The 20306-nt window shown below is 33.4% G+C and overlaps 1 protein-coding gene across 4 annotated transcripts in view; it reads left to right on the forward strand.

Moving 5' to 3' along the window:
• LOC129803731 (uncharacterized) overlaps nt 1-20306 on the forward strand; it is a 36805-nt gene that overhangs the window by 8476 nt on the left and 8023 nt on the right. For 2 of the 4 annotated variants that reach the window (XM_055850488.1, XM_055850487.1), the window contains exons 2-3: nt 4253-4687; nt 16780-16870. In XM_055850488.1, the coding sequence (XP_055706463.1) occupies nt 4654-4687; nt 16780-16870 (125 nt within the window). In that variant the 5' untranslated portion in view covers nt 4253-4653. Of the gene's footprint in view, nt 1-3755; nt 3968-4252; nt 4688-10414; nt 10433-16779; nt 16871-20306 lie in introns of those variants that run through there. The other 2 variants (XM_055850486.1, XM_055850489.1) reach the window with 2 other exon arrangements.

Below are 20306 nucleotides of genomic sequence, written 5' to 3' on the forward strand. Positions count from 1 at the left end.
ATCACAAAAAGAACACAAAGTAAAGTAAATTGTTTATGATATGCATCAGAATCTCCTTGAAATAATAAAACAATTAATTTCATATATGAATTTTAATTGTAGTATAATTAAAATAATAATTGCTCTAACAAAATAATATTTATTTACACGTGTTAAACTTATTAAAAGTAACTAAAAAATAAGTGATAAACTGAGATCAGTTCGTATGGAAAATGTTGTTATTACCAGGGGCGCCACAGTCGAAAAACCAATTTCAATATCACATAACCTCAATTATCTCGACTGTCGCTGAACCGATTTTTATGATTACTTCGACATAATTGTAGAGAACATTTGTCTCTATATTTCGTCCATACATCATTTTTCGATCAGATAATGCGATCTGTCCGATTTTGTCGTTTAAGTGTGAAAAAATTGATTTTTCCCATAATAACGCTTTGAAACCACTCAGATGCCAATTTGACTACCTCTTCTCGACCAAGACACTTAAAATAGGGTTTTACATGGAAAGTCTCACAAAATACAACAATTCTTTGATATAGTTGAAGTTCATCAAATGATCACTTGGGGCGCTCTGATCGAAAAAAAACGAATTCAGAAACAAACAACCTCGATTATCTCGGCTTCTGATTAATCGATGAGATCAAGTTCTACGGCAAAATTATAGAGAACATTATGGTCTACATTTCACCTATATATCACTTTTCTGTCACTCCATCCAAATCTTTGATATTTTGGTTTAAATACAAAATTTGTATAATTTCGCGAATTTGATTCAAGATTACTGAATGGCGTCCCCCAACTTCAGCTCTAAATCGAATTTGCATGCATTCCGAGTTAGCTCACATTAAGAATCTCACCTACATAAGCCGGTTAGGATTATCTGTCCCTTTTTGGACACAACTGAATTTATTGCTGGTTATTGGTTTGTCTCAGGGGCCCATCAAGCCTAATAAAAAGTGATATTTTTCACTTTTCCTTGTAAAAATTTTGCAGATATTGCACCGCGACCTAAACAAATTTGCTTGTATAGTTCTTGTATTATTTTGGCGAACATTATGAAATATGTATTTTTAGATAGCTTCTAATACACGATTTCGAAATATATCAGACTGATAAGTCAATTCTCTTTAGGAAAAAACTTGCCAATTGTCTTCAGTGCTTCTATTCAAAAACCTATGGAAAAATGAAATGTCGAAAGGCCCCTGGTTTGTCTATTTTAAATTTTTTGACTGAAGTAGACTTAAGGGAAATGGGGCACCTGTGAATTGGGTAGCTTTGAAATTAGGCTTTTCTTTCCTATTTTTGAATAAAACCGGACTTCATTATAATATAATTTACACTCAATCCCGGTATTATGCACATTTTTAAGACCGAAAAAACGCGCGAAATGGCATTCCACTCGAGAAAATTTGCATACCATCAGGGGCTTTCTTTTGAATAAATCTGCCGTAGAACGAATTTCGCGCGGAGTAAAAGTAGTTCAAACAAAAAGATTCAACCGTTTAATAGAAATGCATTAACAAACAGTACCTTTTGACCAGAGTTCTTCAATAAATGGTTAGAATATTTAAAAAAAAATTACCTTAATGAAAGAAATTAAAGTTTTATTCTGAAAAAGTAGCAAAATGTTTTCAAATTTCCCGCGTCGCAACATAATATACATTCAGACGTATTTCAAAAATGACTTCATAAATTGACTCCCAATGGTAGGCAAACTTGCATAATTGTATGTGCATAATTCCGTCAGGTGCATAATCCCGAAGGATTTAATGCCGGGACTGAGAGTGTAGTTCAGCAAACCAATTGCAAAGCTAAATTACATCATGATACGGCTCAATTCGATTTAAAAATAGGGGAAAAAGCTCAATTGCAAAGCTGCCCCACTTTAATTTCAAAGCTGCCACACTTCCCCCAAGACAAGATAAAAAAAATCAAACCGGAAAGTACCTAAGGCCTACTTCAAACTTGAGACTAATGCCAGTTCCTCACTAAAGCGGTCTTCAGAGTAGAGGCTTAGCCCAGTTAACGAAAGTCTCAAAATCTTAAATAGCAAGCAATTTTGTTCCTTTTTGATAGCCTAATAAGTCATTTATCTTTAATAATCCAATTTTCAGGTAGATTTTTCCAAAAAATCGTGAGTGATAAAAAAGCAGTTAGCTAGCAGTTAAGCCATATGGCTAAGCCTTAGGTCTGAAGCCCGTATAAGATGGCTTTGTTGGTACTGAGCATGAGCCAGAAACCTTTTCAAATATAATTGAGACTTAGTGCTTAATTTCTGACGTATTGAAAATACAGTAGACTCTCGCTAATTCAGCTCTTTCAAGATCTGGCTACTTTTTAATTCGGGCTGCAGTTAAATTCGAAAAAAAGTTTGTTGACATATCTCGAATTTGATTATGATTATCGAATGAAGCAGATATCCTTAAATTTGCCACGGTTTGTCTTAGATCTGATGGGACTTTACATTATTAAGAAGTTTTGATGATATTTACAATAATAATATAAGTACGTAAACTTAATGTAACTATGCATATGAACAAAAAATCGTTGTATTTCAAATAGTTTGACGCCCGAATTTCTTTCTAATTCGGCTGACATTTCGGTCCCAAATGTCCCAATTTGAGAGAGTCTACTGTATAAACAAAGTGCATTCTCAAAGGTTTATGCATAAAATTATTTCTCTCTTGAGTCTGATGGAGAAATTTTATTTTACACTTTTTTGGTATATCAATTTTTCGTATAAAACATCATAAAACACTACCTGAATACGCGTATAATTCTTTTTTCATCTCTGTAATGACGGATTTTATGTTTCATTGTGTCACTGCAAGGGTACGTCATTATCTATAAGCCACTAAACCTTCGTTTTAACGAGGACTCAGCTAAAATGGTCTTTAGACTAAATGTTTAGTCCAGTTTCCGAACATTTCAAAATCCAAAATAGCAAACACTTTGACTGGTTTTGGAAAATCTCATTGATCATTTACATATTTTCAGTTTTTAATCCTAAATCAAAATTTTCTCAAAAACTTTGACCAACAACCAGTTAGAGAGGTTTAAGCTATTTGGCTAATCCTGGCTTCAAACCTAAGGCTAAGCCATATGGCTAAACTTCTCTAATTCCTTGTCAATCAAGATTTCTTGGAAAATTATCACTTAAGATTGGACAACATAGGCAAGTGATCCATTAAATTTTGAAAAAGCAATAAAATTGATTACAATTTTGAATTTCCAGATTATCGGGAACTGGGCTAAACCTTAGGTATGAAGCCGGCCTCCTTAGGTCTGAAACCAGTATAAATCTCCAAATTTTTAGGCTTAGCCACAACCTGATCTTTTCAGACTACGACTTAAGCAGTAAGTCTCAAATATAAGTCTCTATTCTGAAGCCCGTATTAATGTCAACGAACAGTTTCCTTCCTTAAAAAAACTGAGTATATGTAGAAAATTTGCTTCTTCAACGCTTTTTTGTTAATTTTAGAAATGTGTAATTTAAGAAAGTAAAACGAAACGTGGGAAAAGTAAGTGAACTCTTATAAATCATTACTTGCATTTATCAATACGACAAATACGATGGTCTATTTTCGACCATGACGTCGATGCTTAATGAAGGTAAAGGCGCAAAATCATATGAAACCTCTATAACTTGTTAGCCGAATAGATATTTGATAAGGGTTGATTCATTGATCGTAATTGATTTGTTGACCTTATCAAGGTTTTCAAGCTCATTTCGTATCACATTGCTATAACATTTCCTTTATCTTATCACACCTGAGTCGCAGATGAAAGAATTATGGTGAAAAAGTAACACCCAGCAAATCACATTTTTCCTCCTTGACCATTTCACCCACAAATTTCCCGCAGTGAAACGTGCCAAAGAAATTCGCAAAAGAAAATTTTAATGACAGTGTGAAAGTGTGCCCCAGAGAGTGATCAAGAGACTGTTCTTTGCACAGTAAAAAACGTAAAAAAATATACAATATTACTTGTTGGTAATTTTTTGCGAATTATCATAAGTAACATATTCTATATGAAGATAATTTTAAAAAAAACTAAAATTTAGAAAGTGTAACGAACTTTCTACGTAAAATTAAATGTGTAAAAATTACACAATTTATCAGAATAGTGATAATTGTAAAAAAAATCTTGTGTAACAGCCAACATTTTTTACTATGTATCTGAAAAAAACTGAGGTTCATGAAAAACTCATTATTTTCCCATATTTTCTTTGCATGTTACTCAACTTCAGGCAGAATGTCAGCACAAAAGTTTTTCCAAAACTGTGAGTATCAAAAAATGAAAACAGACTAAAAGTGGTGAAAAAAAAAACAGTGAATCACAAGTTGGTTTAAACGTCCCAAAAGGGATTACAAAATAATCATAAAAGCTGTAAAGTGACAATATCGTGGTTAAAGCACAAAAAACAAACTTAGCCAATAGCACAAAAGAGTTAGTAGCAGACACACAAATCAATTGGATTACTGCTGGTGATATTTAATCCAACCAAGTGAAACATACATTCGAGGGTGGTGGCGAAAAAGTTCAGTTTTTTTCTAGCCTGCCCTCCCATAAATTAACAAGGAAAACGCTTATGGACAAAAGAGTGTCTAGTGTTGATAAAAAGGATAAAATTTAGTGTAACAACAGAAAATGATCCACGTCGATGAGTCAGATCCGATTGGTGGTAAGTGTTTTGGGAAAATTTATATTAGACAGCTTTTTTGAGCTTTCCAATGTGAAAACCCGATTTTTATATTTGTTGACAATAGCTTCTTTCTAACGGTTAAACCTCCTGTTGGTATTTGAATTGACATCATAGATGTCTCTCGGAGCGGCACCGATTTCTCCTAAAAGCGTTCCAAATGGTAGCCTGCGAATTACAGTAGACTCTCGCAAATTCGGCTCTTTTAAGATCGGGCTACTTTTTAATTCGGGCAGCGGTTACATTTGAAAAAAGTTTGTTGTCATTTTTCAAGTTTGATTATGTTTATCAAATGAAGCAAATATGCTCAAATTTGGCATGATTTGTCTTAGTTTTGATCTGATTTTGCATTATTGAGAGATTTTCATGCAATTTACGTTATATATGAGTATGTAAACTCAACATGTGTATGCAGATCAATAAAAAATCGTTGCATTTCAAAAAGTTTATCGCCCGAATTTCTGTCTAATTCGGCTGACATTTCGGTCCCATATGCCCGAATTTGAGAGAGTCTACTGTACCTCTTCGGAGAGTTCGTTCATGTTGGATCATTGTAGGGAATAGAACTTTATGAGAAACGCTGAGGATTCTAAAGAAACCGGTAGCGCTCAAGGCGTTTATTAACGCGATGCCTTAAGGACGTTTGCCCTTACAGAAGGGGAATTCTGTAAGAGTATGACAATGTCATATGACAAATTTGTATGTTAAAATTCGGGAGTAAGACAACATTAAAGCCCAGCGAGCATCGAATGGCCATTTCAAGGAATTCTATGAAGCTTTTAGTTACTGAAAGTCGAATTTATGGTTAGTTCTTCCTGATTTACCATATAAAAATTTTTAAATTTGTCACATGACATTGTCATTCTGTTTAGAGAATTCCCTTACAGGTTCCCTGAACGGATCCAGCATATTGTAAAATAGCAATAGTTTAATACCATATGTTGCTATTCAAAAAAAAAAAAATTAAAAATTTTGCTAAACCTTTACTCAAGTGTTTCTGCGTTATCGACTTTTCATTGTATTGGTTCATGTCTCAACTGTTTTCCTCAGTCCTCGCTGTGTTCTAAACCATCAAATAATCGTGATAGAAACCAGCACAAAGATAAGGACAAAATCACAATAACAGTAAAATATTCACCGTATTTCGTTAATTTACGCATTTTCATTGTAATTCTTTCGCAAATTCTCAATTACCGTATTACCTTATCTTATACTCTGAGGCACTAGGTGAAAATAAGCTAAGACAATACGATAATTGAGAATTTGCGAAAGAATTGCAATGAAAATGCATAAAATAACGAAATACAGTAAGGCTTTGACGGTGCTGGTGAGAATTTTACTGTCCATGTGATTCTGCCCTATATCGATAATGTAGAAAAGTTGAGAACAGTATAGGGTAAGATGGGATAATTTGGAATCATGTTTATTTTGGAACTTTAAGATGTCCTAGCAGTTCTAGATGGCAAAAGGAAAAAAAGACAACGAAGAAGTACTCTCGAGTGTAAAGTCTTGTACTTCTTCGTGGTTTCCTTTTTCTCTTAGTCCATTTGAAACAGTGAGAAAATATCAAAATTCCAAAATAGACATGATTCCAAATTACCCCATCTTACCCTACACTGTTCCCAAGTTCTTCAACATAATCGACCTATCTTTGTGTGGATTTCTGTCACGATAACTTGGTGCTTTAGGAACACAGCGAGGACTGAGGAAGACAGTTAAAACAGGAGCCAACACAATGAAAAGTCGATAATGCAGAAGCATTTGAGAACAGTAAAAGGGCTGAAAAATGTTAAGGAGAAATATTTCCTGAACCAATAAAGGATTCATGAAGTCGTGAAATTAACAACCACTTAGAGAAACACATCAACTATCTCCAAGAACCGATGAAGGCATGGAGACCGAGCCGAAAACTCTGGAAATTGTTGATATGTTTCCCTAAGAAATTGTTAATTTCGCAACGACTTTCGGAAGTCAATTAACAATCACTCAGGGAAATACATCAACAATCTCCAAGAACTGATGAAGGCTTGGAGATCGAGTCGAAAGCTCTGGAGATAGTTGATGTGTTTCCCTAAGTGATTGTTTATTTCGCGACGACTTCTGTAATCTCTTAAGTTCGCGACGACTTTCGGAAGTCGTCGCGAAATCAACAATCACTCAGGGAATCACATAATCTACCTCCAAGAAGTGACAAAGGCTTGGTTACCTAGCCAAAAGCTTTGGACATAATTGACGTGTTTCCTAGAGTGATTGTTAATTTCCCGACGACCTCCAGAATCCCTTAAGTTGATTGCATTCCACATCGGTTTATTTTTTACAATATTTCGTGAACATAAGTCACAGAGCCTGAAATAGTAAAGAATCTCAGTTGAAACATGCTACAAAACCTTACCACTGTTTTGCGCTGGAGGTTAGTTACCAACGCTAAGACGGCGGTGGACGCTATAAGTAAATAATTCCTACAAATGCAAAATTTTGCACTTTGGAACCATTTATCGATAAATAAATGTTTATCTGTTTATTGCAATACTGGTTTATTCTGATTGGCTAAAACTTCAAAAGTTTTGGAGTACTGTCTAATCAAAAAACGAAATGGAACTCAAAGGGGTATGACCTATTTTTTGTGGGATTGATATAAGATTTATACGTGTGTACATACGTCAAATATCCCATTTACGTTTTCTAATGACTTCATGAAGTCGGCTTTTCAGATGGAAAAACTTTGAAATTTCAGTGTCCCCACATGTTTCCTCTCAATCTTCTTCATACACGCGAAAATCCAAGGCAAGAAAACAACGAAGAAAATCGCAAACAAATAGACATAAGGCATTTGGTCAGGTGCCAAGATTCTACTTAAAAAACTCTCCTGTACATTCTCTTGTTCAACTGGTGGATCTTTTTTTCTAAGTTTTCTCACACTTGAGTGTCGGCCAAGAGTGATTCTGAAGCAAAACATCCGCCAAATAAGCAACAAGACTCTCTCACTTTTCCCAACATTCACAGCAAGAACCATTTCCATGAAAGAAAATTGATATGGCTTGAGTGAAAATCACTCGTGAAATATTTAGTTTGATTGTTTGTTTTTCCTTCACGTTCCGTGCGGGTGGCACAATAGAGAACCTCCAACTGAATCAATTTTCCAACCCCCACAAAGTTCATTCACACGTGAGATTTTCCCTGAGCGTCAAAAAAGACACAACAATTGCTCCATTGCATAACAAGTGGCTGAGAAAGTTGTCTTTTCTTCACAAAGAAGGTGACATTGACTACGTTTATACCCTAAATAATCTTGGACTAAAAATATTCTTTTATGAAACTTTAGTGCTGGATCTAATTGCGCCATTTATAAAATCATACAAAATCACAAGTTGTAGAGGGAAGTGGGGTACCTTTGAGTTAGATTAGTCGCGACGAATTTGGGAACAGTTGCGGCGAATTTGGGAACAGTCGCGGCGAATTTGAGAACAGTCGTGACGAAATTAGAAACAGTTGAATTGAAATTTGGATTTATTGCTGCGAATAAGATCTAAAATGTGCATCTCTAATAGTTCTTTACATTAAAATAAATCTAGTTTATTTATAGTGTATATACGTAGTTTTGGCATTTTTCTTTGCCACTTTTCTCCCAATCACATTCAACTGCACTTCAATAAAAATCCATATTGCAAAAAACTTTTGTTCATTTTAATGAAACTTTTCTGACAATTTCTCAATAAGACGACACCAGATGAAGGAAAATAATTAAAAAGTATCCCAGTGTCTGTGAAAGTGCTTGAGAAAAATCGAAAAAGTATAGTGTAAAAATGTTCCTATAGAACAAATAGAAAAGGAAAACCATTTGAGCATTCATAATTCATCGATTGTGGCGACTGAAGAAAATGAAAAATTCAGAAAATTTCTTCAGAATTCATTGCACATGCAGAATAATAGCATGGGGTAGTTTGTGGATTGGGAAAAGGGGAATGTAAAAACAAGAGAAATATTTATTCAATCATTTCCCGAGGTTGGGAACTTTCAATTGAAAATTGAACAGAGAACTATCTTCATATTGCAAAAGATGAGCATTCTGAATTAATCGAAAACTTGTATTTTGTATGATTATTATCTCATTGTATCACACAAAATGCTGAAAAAAAATTACATTTCAATAACTAAATAAACTGATTGATAGATACAAAATATTTTACAAAATTAAGGCAATGCCCAAAGCACAATAACTTTTGTTTTGTTGAGAGAGTCTTGGGAGTATGAATTTCGGGATCATGCAATGTTTCGCATTACGAAGTTCCTGTAGATTATTTCGCGCGGTTTTCTTAAGTTCCGAAAATGTGCATAATCCCGGGACTTCCTGTAAATATGTTTTCGAAACTGTCTATGAATGAGCGAAATAATTAGATTTAGATTTCACTCTGTCACACTGAAGTGTCAGGAAGAGGAACTTCTCCATTCACACAGCAAGCGCTTCGCCGTGAATTGGGATTGGTACCACAAGCGAAAATCGCGCCTTTGTCATAAAGGGACCTTTCAAAGCTCCTCTCTTTCTCTTTGTCAATCAAATGCATACGCGTTGCCCTCCCGAAGTATAGGGCTTAAGTGTAAAAATCACCAATATACTGGAATTTTCGCCTCAAGAAAGGTACCTGGGGTTATAAGAGACTCAAGGGCCCATTGTGAAGGTAGAGTGGGATCTGTCCTGAATATTTCACTACCCCTAGCCATGTAATTAGTAAATTTGTCACAATATTTTAATAAAACAAGTTATTATGCGTTGGGCATAAAAAAAAACAATTAAAAATTATATACCGTATATGCGGTGGACTTTGTATGCCAGCTTTTTGTAAGCTTTTCTTTAATTCTGGTATTTAAGGATGGTATTCATAAATCCAATCTACAGTGTCGGCCATAAGTTTCTTGACAAATCTATGTTCGAGAAACCAGGTGTAAAAAACAATAAAAAAATAACTTTTTAAAATCAGAGATACTTCCAATGTGGCTATCAATCCTCTGAGTCGATACCCTGCGGGTCTGCCAGTAACGATTTTCAGAAATGTGTCAAGAAACTTTTGGCCGATGAAAAATGGTCAATTTTGGGAAAACAATTAATTTTGATATATCATAAAATGAATTAATTTTTTTTAAATACATAAATAACATCTAAGGATTACAAGCAACTCATTTTCAAAGAGAAAAAATTGAAAAAATATTTTTTTCTTTAATTTTTTTCACCTGGTTTCTCGAACTAAGATTTGTCAACAAACTTATGGCCGACACTGTATTATCTCCGATCAGTAAAGACCACCCTTAAGTGCTATAATTAAAGAAAAGTAGGGGTGCAAAGTCACCCGTATCATACGGTAGTTTATCAGAAATAGAACGCCATCTAAGAGCATATGATAAGAAACCTTAATAATTATAAATTTGTCAAAAAATCGCTATTATCGTGATAAAAAAAGCTAAAATAAAGCAAAGCGTTGATGCTTTTGATGGTGACAGATTTTACCAGATACTCAGTTTTTTGAATAATTATCAAATTTTAAAGTTAAACTCCATCCAATCCAATTGCAAACAGTATAAGTAAACAATTTTAGACGCAATTAAATTTCGTAGAGAAAAATATCACCCCATTCTATTCGAAAAGCCATGATTTTCCGTCTCCAAAGAATCAAATTGAGAAATTTTCAGGAAAAGCAGTGTTTTCTTAAGCAAATGCCGTGTATATTTTATGAGGTAAATTTAGACAACAAACTTGGCCACAAAATCTTGTCTCGTGAAAATTCTTCAACAAATTTTATCACCAATTTCACTAATTGACTATAAATACGGACCAAGATATTGGACCATTATCTTTTTTGGCTTTCCCGCACAGGCTGATTCTCTTCAGAAATTATCTCCCACACTAAATTTTGTGTTTACACATCAAATTGTCAATTTAGAAATTCAGAAATGATATTGAGGTCACGAGCATCCTCATTTCATATTAACATCACCAAAAAGCATGATTCACTATGTCTCAATTTGAGGGATATTTTGAGTTAGGTTGAACGAATAATTGTGCAGAGAAAGTATTTATCCTGCTTCAGTGAATTGCAAAAATCAGCAATTTATCATGTCTCACGCGGGATAAGTTTTCTGAGGAAATCTCCATCTCAACTGAATTCACTAATTGAGCACAAAATGTCTTTAAATGAACGCCGATATGATTGACATAGGAAAATGTGAGAAAATTCTTCAGTGTCTCCCAGACGTAAGTTCAGAATGTTCATTTGTAAAATGTGATGAAATCTGGCGCCTGCAAGGGGTGAATCATAAGAAGAAACCCATGACAATTTGACCGGGAACTGTTTCAGGAATCTTGAGAAACCAGATAAATCCTCAGAAAAGTTTCAAAAATCTGAAAAGTTTAACAACTTCGTAAGAACGAAAAAAAACTTTGAAAAAAGACTCGCGAAACACAAGAAACTGCACTGAGCTCTTCGTTATCCGGCGGATTTGGAGACAAAATAACTTTTAGAGTTTTTGAATCTGGTCAACAGTTTTTATATTTTGGGCTGTGTGATTTTATTGTCTGTCGAAGAACAAGAGAATTCTCTTCATGGTACGTTTACGTTGATTTTTTTATCACAATTAGGGTGAAAGTAACACCTATTGACACTTTAAGAACTCGTGTCAGGACCTATTGACACCCTACTCTGTATCGTTTGGAACACGAAATTTGAACACTTATCTTTATCGAAACACATGGATTAATGAAAAAACGCTATATTACTTACATTTTATTAGATATATTAAATAACTTTCAACATTTTGACAAAAGTATCAATAGGGGTCTATCAAAAACTAATAAATTTTTAAACTATCAAAAACTTGTATCAAAAACTTTGATAAAATAAAAATAATACTTTAATTCACACTGGGCAAATTCCATGTTTCGTAAAACAAAGTTTTGAATTCATCAAACCATCAGTGTTTGGCAGCTGTCACCCAGATATCGAAGGACCGGATAACGAAGAGCTGACTGTATACGAAGTTTTCGTCAAAACGAAAACCGTTCAAAAAATTCGATTAAATCAGATAAAACATGAATATTTTCACAAAAACCTCTCAAGAAATCTAAGTTTCGTGAAAGAAGGAAACCTAGAAACCCTTGTCAATAAGACACATCAATGACTAACCCCCTGGGCGCCTGCATTTTTGTGGATAAATATTTTCCTCAATGAAACTTGGAGGCGTCATTTATAGGGAAAATCTTGGGAAATTGTGGGGTCAGGGGAGATTGTACTACCACTGTAAATAATTCTTCACAATGTAATGACGAGTCATACGTTTTTAATTGAGACAGTTGAGAATATTTGACAGAATGCCAAAAAAATCTCTCAGAGATATTAAATATTCTCTCACAGATATTGCACGCATTCAGATTTTTCAAGGGGGAGATATTTTCCAAAAAAATAATACAAGAAAAAATATTTTAAAAAAATGTATAATTTAAATTAGATTCATAATGCCTTCGGCACACCTTTTAGATCAGAAAAATTTCATGAAGTCGAATTTTTATTCACTTTCTTTCTCACGCGTTTTGAATATGTCTATCTCGTCTATCTCATTCTTTCGCACTCTTCTTCTTCTCTTAAACATCACAATAAATTCAATTTAGCTCAATCAAATTTGGAGTGTGAATGAGATAGACATATATGCAAAGCGTGTGAGAAAGAATGTGATTCGAATTTCGACTTCACGAAATTTTTCTGATCTAAGAGCTGTGTCAGATCCATAATATTTAACTTTATGCCGTTGGCACACCTTTTCAATTGAAATTCAATAGATTGAAATTTTACCTCTTACTCTTTCAACCTGAAATTGGATATAGCTCTCTCTTCCTGTCAAAAGATAAATTGAAATTGAAAATTAAATTGAAATTTCAATTTTCATTTGACAGAAAGAGACAAACATATATTATTTTAGTTTGAAAGAATAAGAGTAAAATTTCAATCGATTGAATTTCACTCAATTGAAAAGGTGTGTCAGCACCACTAAATTGAGATTTGCAAAGCTTTTCCATGTTAAAATTTCAGAAAAAAAAGTCATAGAATTACTTTATTATTTATGGCTCTGGCACACCTTTTAAATCAGGATAATTTCATGAAATCGAAATCCATACTCTTTATTTTTTAGAAGTTATGCATATGTTCATCCCACTATTTCGGACTCCTCTTCTTTTTTCTTTTAAACGCCATAACAAATTCAATTTAAGTTTAATCTAATTTTGAGACCAAAAGAGTGGGATAGGCTTATTTAAATCTTTTGAAAAAAAAGGGACACGAATTTTGATTTCATGAAATTACACCGATCTAAAAGGTGTGCCGGAGGCATAATAAATCATTTTTTAAACTAAAATTTTATTTTCTAATTCATAGAAAAACTTCATCATGTGAGATCCTAGTCCTCGGATCTTAATCGAAACTTGCAACAAAGTAGCTTTGACAAGCTAACATCCTTTTTTTAAATCATAGAATAATTTTGTCATAAGGAAAGCGATATTCTAATTTAGATTTGTTATAAATACATTTATTCAAGCCAAAAGTGCAATTTTATAACTCATCTAATAACTTTATGATTCAAGAACTTGGGATACTAATTGACACATGCCATAGATTTAGCTTTAACAATCTAAAATCTGCATTTTTGAATCGCAGAATAATTTTGATAAAAAGAATGCTGTGTTCCAATTTAAATTTGTTATTAAACAAATTAATTCAAGCTAAAATTACAATTTTACAACTCATCGAATAACTTTATAATTTAAGAATTTGGGATCCTAATTGAGACTTGGCAATAAATTAGCTTTGACAAGCTAAAATCTTATTTTTAATTCGTAGAATAATTTTGCTAATAAGAAAATTGGTATCCTAATTTAGATGTGTAATAAATTAGTTTTATTATCAAGATAAAATTTTAGAAAAGATTTTATACTTCAAGAATCAGGAATCCTAATTAAGACTTGCAATAAATTAGTTTTGATAAATCAAAATCTATATTTTTAGATCATAGTAGAATAAAATTGGTGACATTAAGGAATGCTTTGTCCTAAGTTAGATTTGTAATAAATTTATTTTATTTTAAATTTTAGTTTACAAGTCATAGATAAACTCTAAAATATAGGAACCTCGAATCTTAATAGAAATTTGAAATAAATTTGCTTTAGCAAGCTAAAATTCATATGTTTATGCCCCCGGTACACCTTTTAGATTAGTAAAATTTCATGAAATCAAAATTCGCGTCCTTTTCTTTCTCGAAAGATTTGCGTAAGTCTATCCTACTCTTTTGACTTTCGATTTTATATTTTTTCTTTTTTATCATTTCCTTTATTTATATTTTATTGATCTCAAGTTCCTCATGTTCTGAGTGAGATATCACGTAGGATGCAGTGCACATGTCTTCATGAAACACTTTTGGGAATACAGTAGACTCTCGCAAATTCGGCTAGATCGGACTACTTTTCAATTCGGGCAGCGGTTACATTTGAAAAAAGTTTGTTGTCATTTTTCAAGTTTGATTATTATTATCAAATGAACCCAAATTGCTAAAATTTGGCATGGCTCGTCTTAGTTTTGATGTGATTTTTCATTATTGAGAGATTTTCATGCAATTTACGTTATATATGAGTGTGTAAACTCAATATCTATATGCACATGAATAAAAAATCGTTGCATTTCAAAAAGTTTGTCGCCCGAATTTCTGTTTAATTCGGCTGACATTTCGGTCCCATATGCCCGAATTTGAGATATCGATATTCTTCGAGTTAATTCAACTCGACGATAGAGTTGTTTCAACTCTACAGTTTTTTTCTTAGTGTTACTGTGTTATCACACTTGCACATTAAAATTTTAATATGATTCACATTAATTGTCGCTGGTGAGAGTCCTAATGTGTAATTTGTGTGTTTGAACCATTTTATATTCAAAATTTGATCTATTTGTTGATAAAAAGGTAGACTTGGCCCGCAAAATTTGATATAAATTGATTTATAGCATTAATGCGAAAAATTAATGCGATTTTCTCTTTAATTTTTTAATGTGAAAAATATTTATGCTTTAGGTAAATTTAAACTTATTTTTGCAGGCCAAGTCCACTTCTTTATCAATAAATAGAAAAACCCCAAATATTAAGTGACTCAAAGACACAAATAACATATTTGGACGCTCACAAGCGACAATTAATGTGAATCACATTAAAATTTTAATGTGCAAGTGTGATAACGCCGTTAGGATTGTATTAATGTTAACAAAAAATTCTATTTAATCTTCATCGACTATTCGATGAATTTTAAATTATACTATTTTGAGGTTCAATTTTCATTTAGCATATGTTTTTTAAGGACTATACATAATTCAAGAGTTTAGTAAACAGTCTTCTGACCCAAAATCTGTTTTTGGGCAGAAAAATCGGTAAAAGCTAGTAAAGGAGTTGAAGTGGATGAAAGTTTTCAAGCATATCAAAGTCTAGATATTTGTGGAATGATATTCTGTGTTTAAGTATTTAGGTCGTGGCCACTTAACAAAAGTTCTATCGACTCCCCCATCGGCAGTCCACCACAAAACACGAGGAATCACACAGGGAAGAAATGTGACTGCCTTGAAGAAGAGACAAAGAGTTAGGAAGTGAAAGAGAATACCTCACGAGAAAGTCCCTCGAGAGTGAAATATTCACTCACGAGACACACCATGAACTATCGACATTGATTTTTAACACTCAAGTTCACAAACGACGACGACCGATTTAGGAGCCCCATCGAGACCACCTCAATCTCCGTCACTTATCCCAAACGCAAAAAGACGCGTGTGTGGGCTATTTTGGGACGCCACTCACATTAATTTTCCCTTTAGAGCAGGAAAAACCATGTGAGAAAACAGCTTCTCCGACCAATTTCCACATGCGGACACTCGAAATTCCCTCGTGTTAATTAATTCGTAAATTTCCTCATTTTCTCAGCTATTTCTGACCAATAAAGTCGCGCTGAGAGACACGAAATGAGAGGAATGTTGTATGCGTGATTTTTTTTCTCTTTTTGTACTGTTCCCATCCCATGAAAATTTAAAATTCCATTCGATGCCATAAGAAAACACCAACAAAAAGTCCCTGAAAAATTCGAGAGTCGACTACCAACGAGTTTCAACATGGAAAGAAAAATAAGTTACAAGAATTTTGTAATTTTTAAAACAAACTTTGCAATCTGAAACGGAAAGAGTATACGGAATAATAAGTGTACAAGAACTTGGACTTCATAAACTGCACTATGGAAAATCTACTACGAAAATTGTCGGGAAAGTTGACGTTTGGTGTGGGCTTGAGAGAAATCCTCCGAAAACCCTAAGTCATTATCTCTAACCGTTTCATGTGCATGGCATAATTGTGCTATTCAAATAAAAAATGAGAAGGAGAAATCTGTCTCCTGAAGATTTTTTTTAAAACATATCTGTTCTCAAGTGCTTCTGCATTATCGACTTTTCTTTGTGTTGGTTGCTGTCTCGACTATTTTCCCCAGTCCCCGTCGTGTTTCAATTTTTTTTAACTTTTATACCTTCTTACATTGACGCAAAATTCTTTATTCAGAAATTTTTAAAAATTCTATTTAAAGAATTTAAGAACTTATAAACAAGTGCTTGCAAGAATTTTATATTCAAAATTTTATTCATCGGTCTTTTTTGTATTTTGCAAAAATAATAAAGGCAAAGTGTTTGTAAATTTAACAAGATTGTCTGTGAAATTATAAAGCATTGTAAATTTAATTGGCATTCTTGCGGCAATATTAAAATATCAAGGTTAATCTTCTGACAAGAAAATCTCATTTTCGTTATGCATGTCAACTCGTGCAGAGAAATAGATTAAATTTATACACTGTGGTTTTAAAATAGGTCCCAATACCAAAAATACAGTCAACAAACTTTCTAGAATCACAATCATCAATTCCCCTGTCGATAGAGGAAAAAAGTGTCACAGAATTGACCTACAAAATCCAATTGAGACGCCACTCATCGTCTTTCTTTTAAAAAAAAATCTCTTCTTCTCCTTTGCAGAAATCGAACCGAACTTTCCCACACGCGACGTCACCATCAGACGTGGTGCCGATGCCAAGGAATACTATGAGATGATCAAAGAAATTGGCAGGTGAGTGCTTTGAGGAAAAACCATGAATGTGTACAAAACTTTTCACATTTCCGCACTTTGCACGCGTTCAGTCGAAGCACGTGACTTTGGTGCAATATTCGTTAAATAAAAGGGAAAAGAAAGAACAGAAATGCTGAATTTGTTGATCGAAGACTAGATGAAAAGATGGCGATGTGACCCAGACTTTGCAGAATGCTTGAATTCGTAACTTTAATGTTACCGGTTGACTACCGTTTTGATTTTATTAAAAGCTTGTTCAAAATCACCTTGAAATTAAGGAATTGCATTCAAGATGAAAAATCAATTTTCCTGTGCATTATAGATTTGTTTCCGGTTTGGACCGTTTTAAACTTTTCGCAGCCTATTAAAAAAATCTAATAGCGAGTAGGGTAAATGTCCTAATTCAAAACCATTTCCAGACGCTTTAACTTTGACACTGAGAGGAATCCGGAAAAGTTAAAATAACATTCCGGAAATGTTAATTTTACCCCGCATTATTGATCCGAAAACCCTTTAAATATTACCCTTTTTAGGTGTAATATGGGTTAAAGTTACCCTTCTTTCATGTTGATTTTACCCTTAAAATGTGTAAAATTAACATAAAAAAATGTTGATATATTTTTACACCCAAAAAGTGTTAAAGTAATGACGAAAATAAGTTAATCGCAGCCCCTTTTTTCTCAGTGGACAGAAGATTCAATACTTTAAGTTCATTTTTTTCTGAAGAGAATTACATCAATTTGCTCCTTGACTCTTCTAGAATGTTACTGTTTAGTAAAAAATCTTTTGATATAACTTGAAAACTTCTAAAATACAAGAAAAATACGCGAACGTAAAATGCTTCTATTGGAAACATATTAATCCAAATGGAGACAAGGGAAATTTTCTAATTGGAGACAAACAGTGTAAGTGAAACCGAGACAAAAGGCTTCCAAAACCTTGTTGAGTTGCTCTTGAGTGCATGATTTATTCTTATTCCTGATCTTTTTTTCTTTTCCCATCTGAGACAATAAGAAAATCTCTAATAAAAAAAATCATATTTCCGGTGTTTCCAATTGAAGCATTTGCAGACACTTCAGAAAAACCCTTTTTGTTCACGAAATAGGTAATTATTTCATTTAAAAACTTGACGTACCGTTAACAATAAAGATTAGCAGTCAATTTAACTAAAATTAACCAGAAATATGACATAAATGTTAAACAAAACGAATAAACAACAGTCACCTCATTGTGTTTTTCATTGAAAAAAATGGTCGATCGATGAAATATTCGATGGTGAAAAGGTACACTTTTGCTTTTTCTGTGAAATTAACAAATTAAAATTTGTGAAAATGAATGGATTTTCGCTTTGTTTTGAGCAAAGTTTACTAAATAATGAAACTGAGGTTATAAATATAATAATTTAGTACTGTATTTATCTTGAAAACAATGACGTTTCCATTTGGAGTAGCAAAAAATTTCCATTTGGAGCAGGTTTTGAATTAGCTTAATTTACCCTATGGATATACATTCTCATAGGAATTTAGTTAAAAGTAAAGCTCAGAAAAGGAACATAACGTTTTCAAGATCGACATAATTGAAGTTTTTCGAAGACCCCAATTCACTATCTCTAACCGTTTACCCTATATTTAGTTATGAACTGTTAACACTGTGTTGGCTGGGTAACGGAGAAGCAGCATGACGTTATTATACAAGAAACTTAAAAAAAAATTCTAGGGGAAGGTAGGCATTGCTCGCTTATCCTAGTGAGCACGGTTAGCTGAAAACAGCAGCGTTTTCAGCATAATTTTGCTGAAAACGCAAAATTAAGCTTTTTGTTTGAAATGTAGTATTTTTAATACAAATTGAATATTTTTGTTACTTTTTTATAAGAAATGTTGCTTGGAACGAACCTTCTAGACAGTTTATCATCTGTATTTTCTCTAAAATAATTCTTAATAAAATTTGAAATGAATAAAAATGTAGACATAGTATTGTTGGCCTATTCCGGCCACCTTCACTCTCATAGATCCTTGTCCTTCCGGAATTCTTCCAATGTCTTTTTCAGATTATCTTGTACATCGATTCGACATTTTTTTGTTTATTTTTGCATTTTATAATCTATAGAGTATGCAAACCAGGGGCCCATCAAGCCTAATAAAAAGTGAAGATATTTTTCACTTTTCCTTGTAAAAATTTTGCATATATTGCACCGCGACTTAAACAAATTTCCTCGTAGTTCTTGTATTATTTCGGCGAGCATTATGAAATATGTATTTTTAGGTAGCTTTTAATGCACAATTTCGAAATATATCAGACTGATAAGTCAATTCTCTTTAGGAAAAAACTTGCCAATAGTCTTCACTGCTTCTATGCAAAAACGTATGGAATAATGAAATGAGGTACGCATAGAAACCTACAAGATCAGAGACTTTTTTGCTGTAGCGCAGTCCACTGCCCATACTTAGATTTTACATGCTTTTGAAATAGTTTTAAGCCGTGTAGGGTAAAATGGGATAATTTGGAATAATTTACAATTTGGGACATTTGAGATTTTCTCCCTGTTTTAGACATTCAAAAGGATGAAAAGTTGTTTCTGTTCTTCTTAATCGTCTTTTTCTTTTATTTCGCGGTCGTTGTTTTCTGTTTACTCATCTGAAACAGTGAGAAAATCTCGAATGTCCCAAATTATAAATGGTTCCAAATTACCTCATTTTACCCTACACGCTTACTCTTCGCTGAGAAGCAGTAGACGTTCCAATAAAACCAATAAATTCGCTAACCAACAAGTTTCCCTTGATCATTTTGAATATGATCACCACGGTTATCGATTATAGAAATCGTAAACCATTAGGACAAGTCCTAAATGCGTTTACATAGAATTGAAGTCATTATGTTGCTCTTTCCGTAGAGCTCAAGCAATAAAAACTTCATTGAGTTTTGCAAGTGGCAAAGTTGGAATCCAAGAAAAAGTAACACTTTGAGGAAATGAGGATAATGACCTCATATATTATCATCATGTGATTTTAATGGTGAATCTTCGCAAATTGTTTGATATTCAGCAAATGCTTGAGGGGGGAATTCTCATGAAATTTCCGGTTCATGATTTAAATCATACGTGAAACTGATTCAGCACAATATGTCCACACTTCTCGATGAATAAATACCTCTCGCCAGTTAAAATCATCATCCTAATGTTAGCACCCGATAAAAATGTCACATTTTTGCGTAAATAAATTTACTCTGCCATTTCACCAATTCCTCCCCCGCCATGCCGTTCCCCCAAGCCCCCCAAAAACGTGAGCAAAGTGCGAAAATGAGTAGAATGCAAGTTAAAATCAGCATGACAAATTGAGGTTCAAGTGTTAATTGAATCATAAATTGTGAATTTTCAGGAAATTGGTGTGCAAATTCATTTGAACATCGAATGTCGGTAGCATAAACCATTAAAACAGTG

The sequence above is a fragment of the Phlebotomus papatasi genome, chromosome 2, assembly GCF_024763615.1.
Source record: "Phlebotomus papatasi isolate M1 chromosome 2, Ppap_2.1, whole genome shotgun sequence".
Lineage (NCBI taxonomy): Eukaryota > Metazoa > Arthropoda > Insecta > Diptera > Psychodidae > Phlebotomus > Phlebotomus papatasi.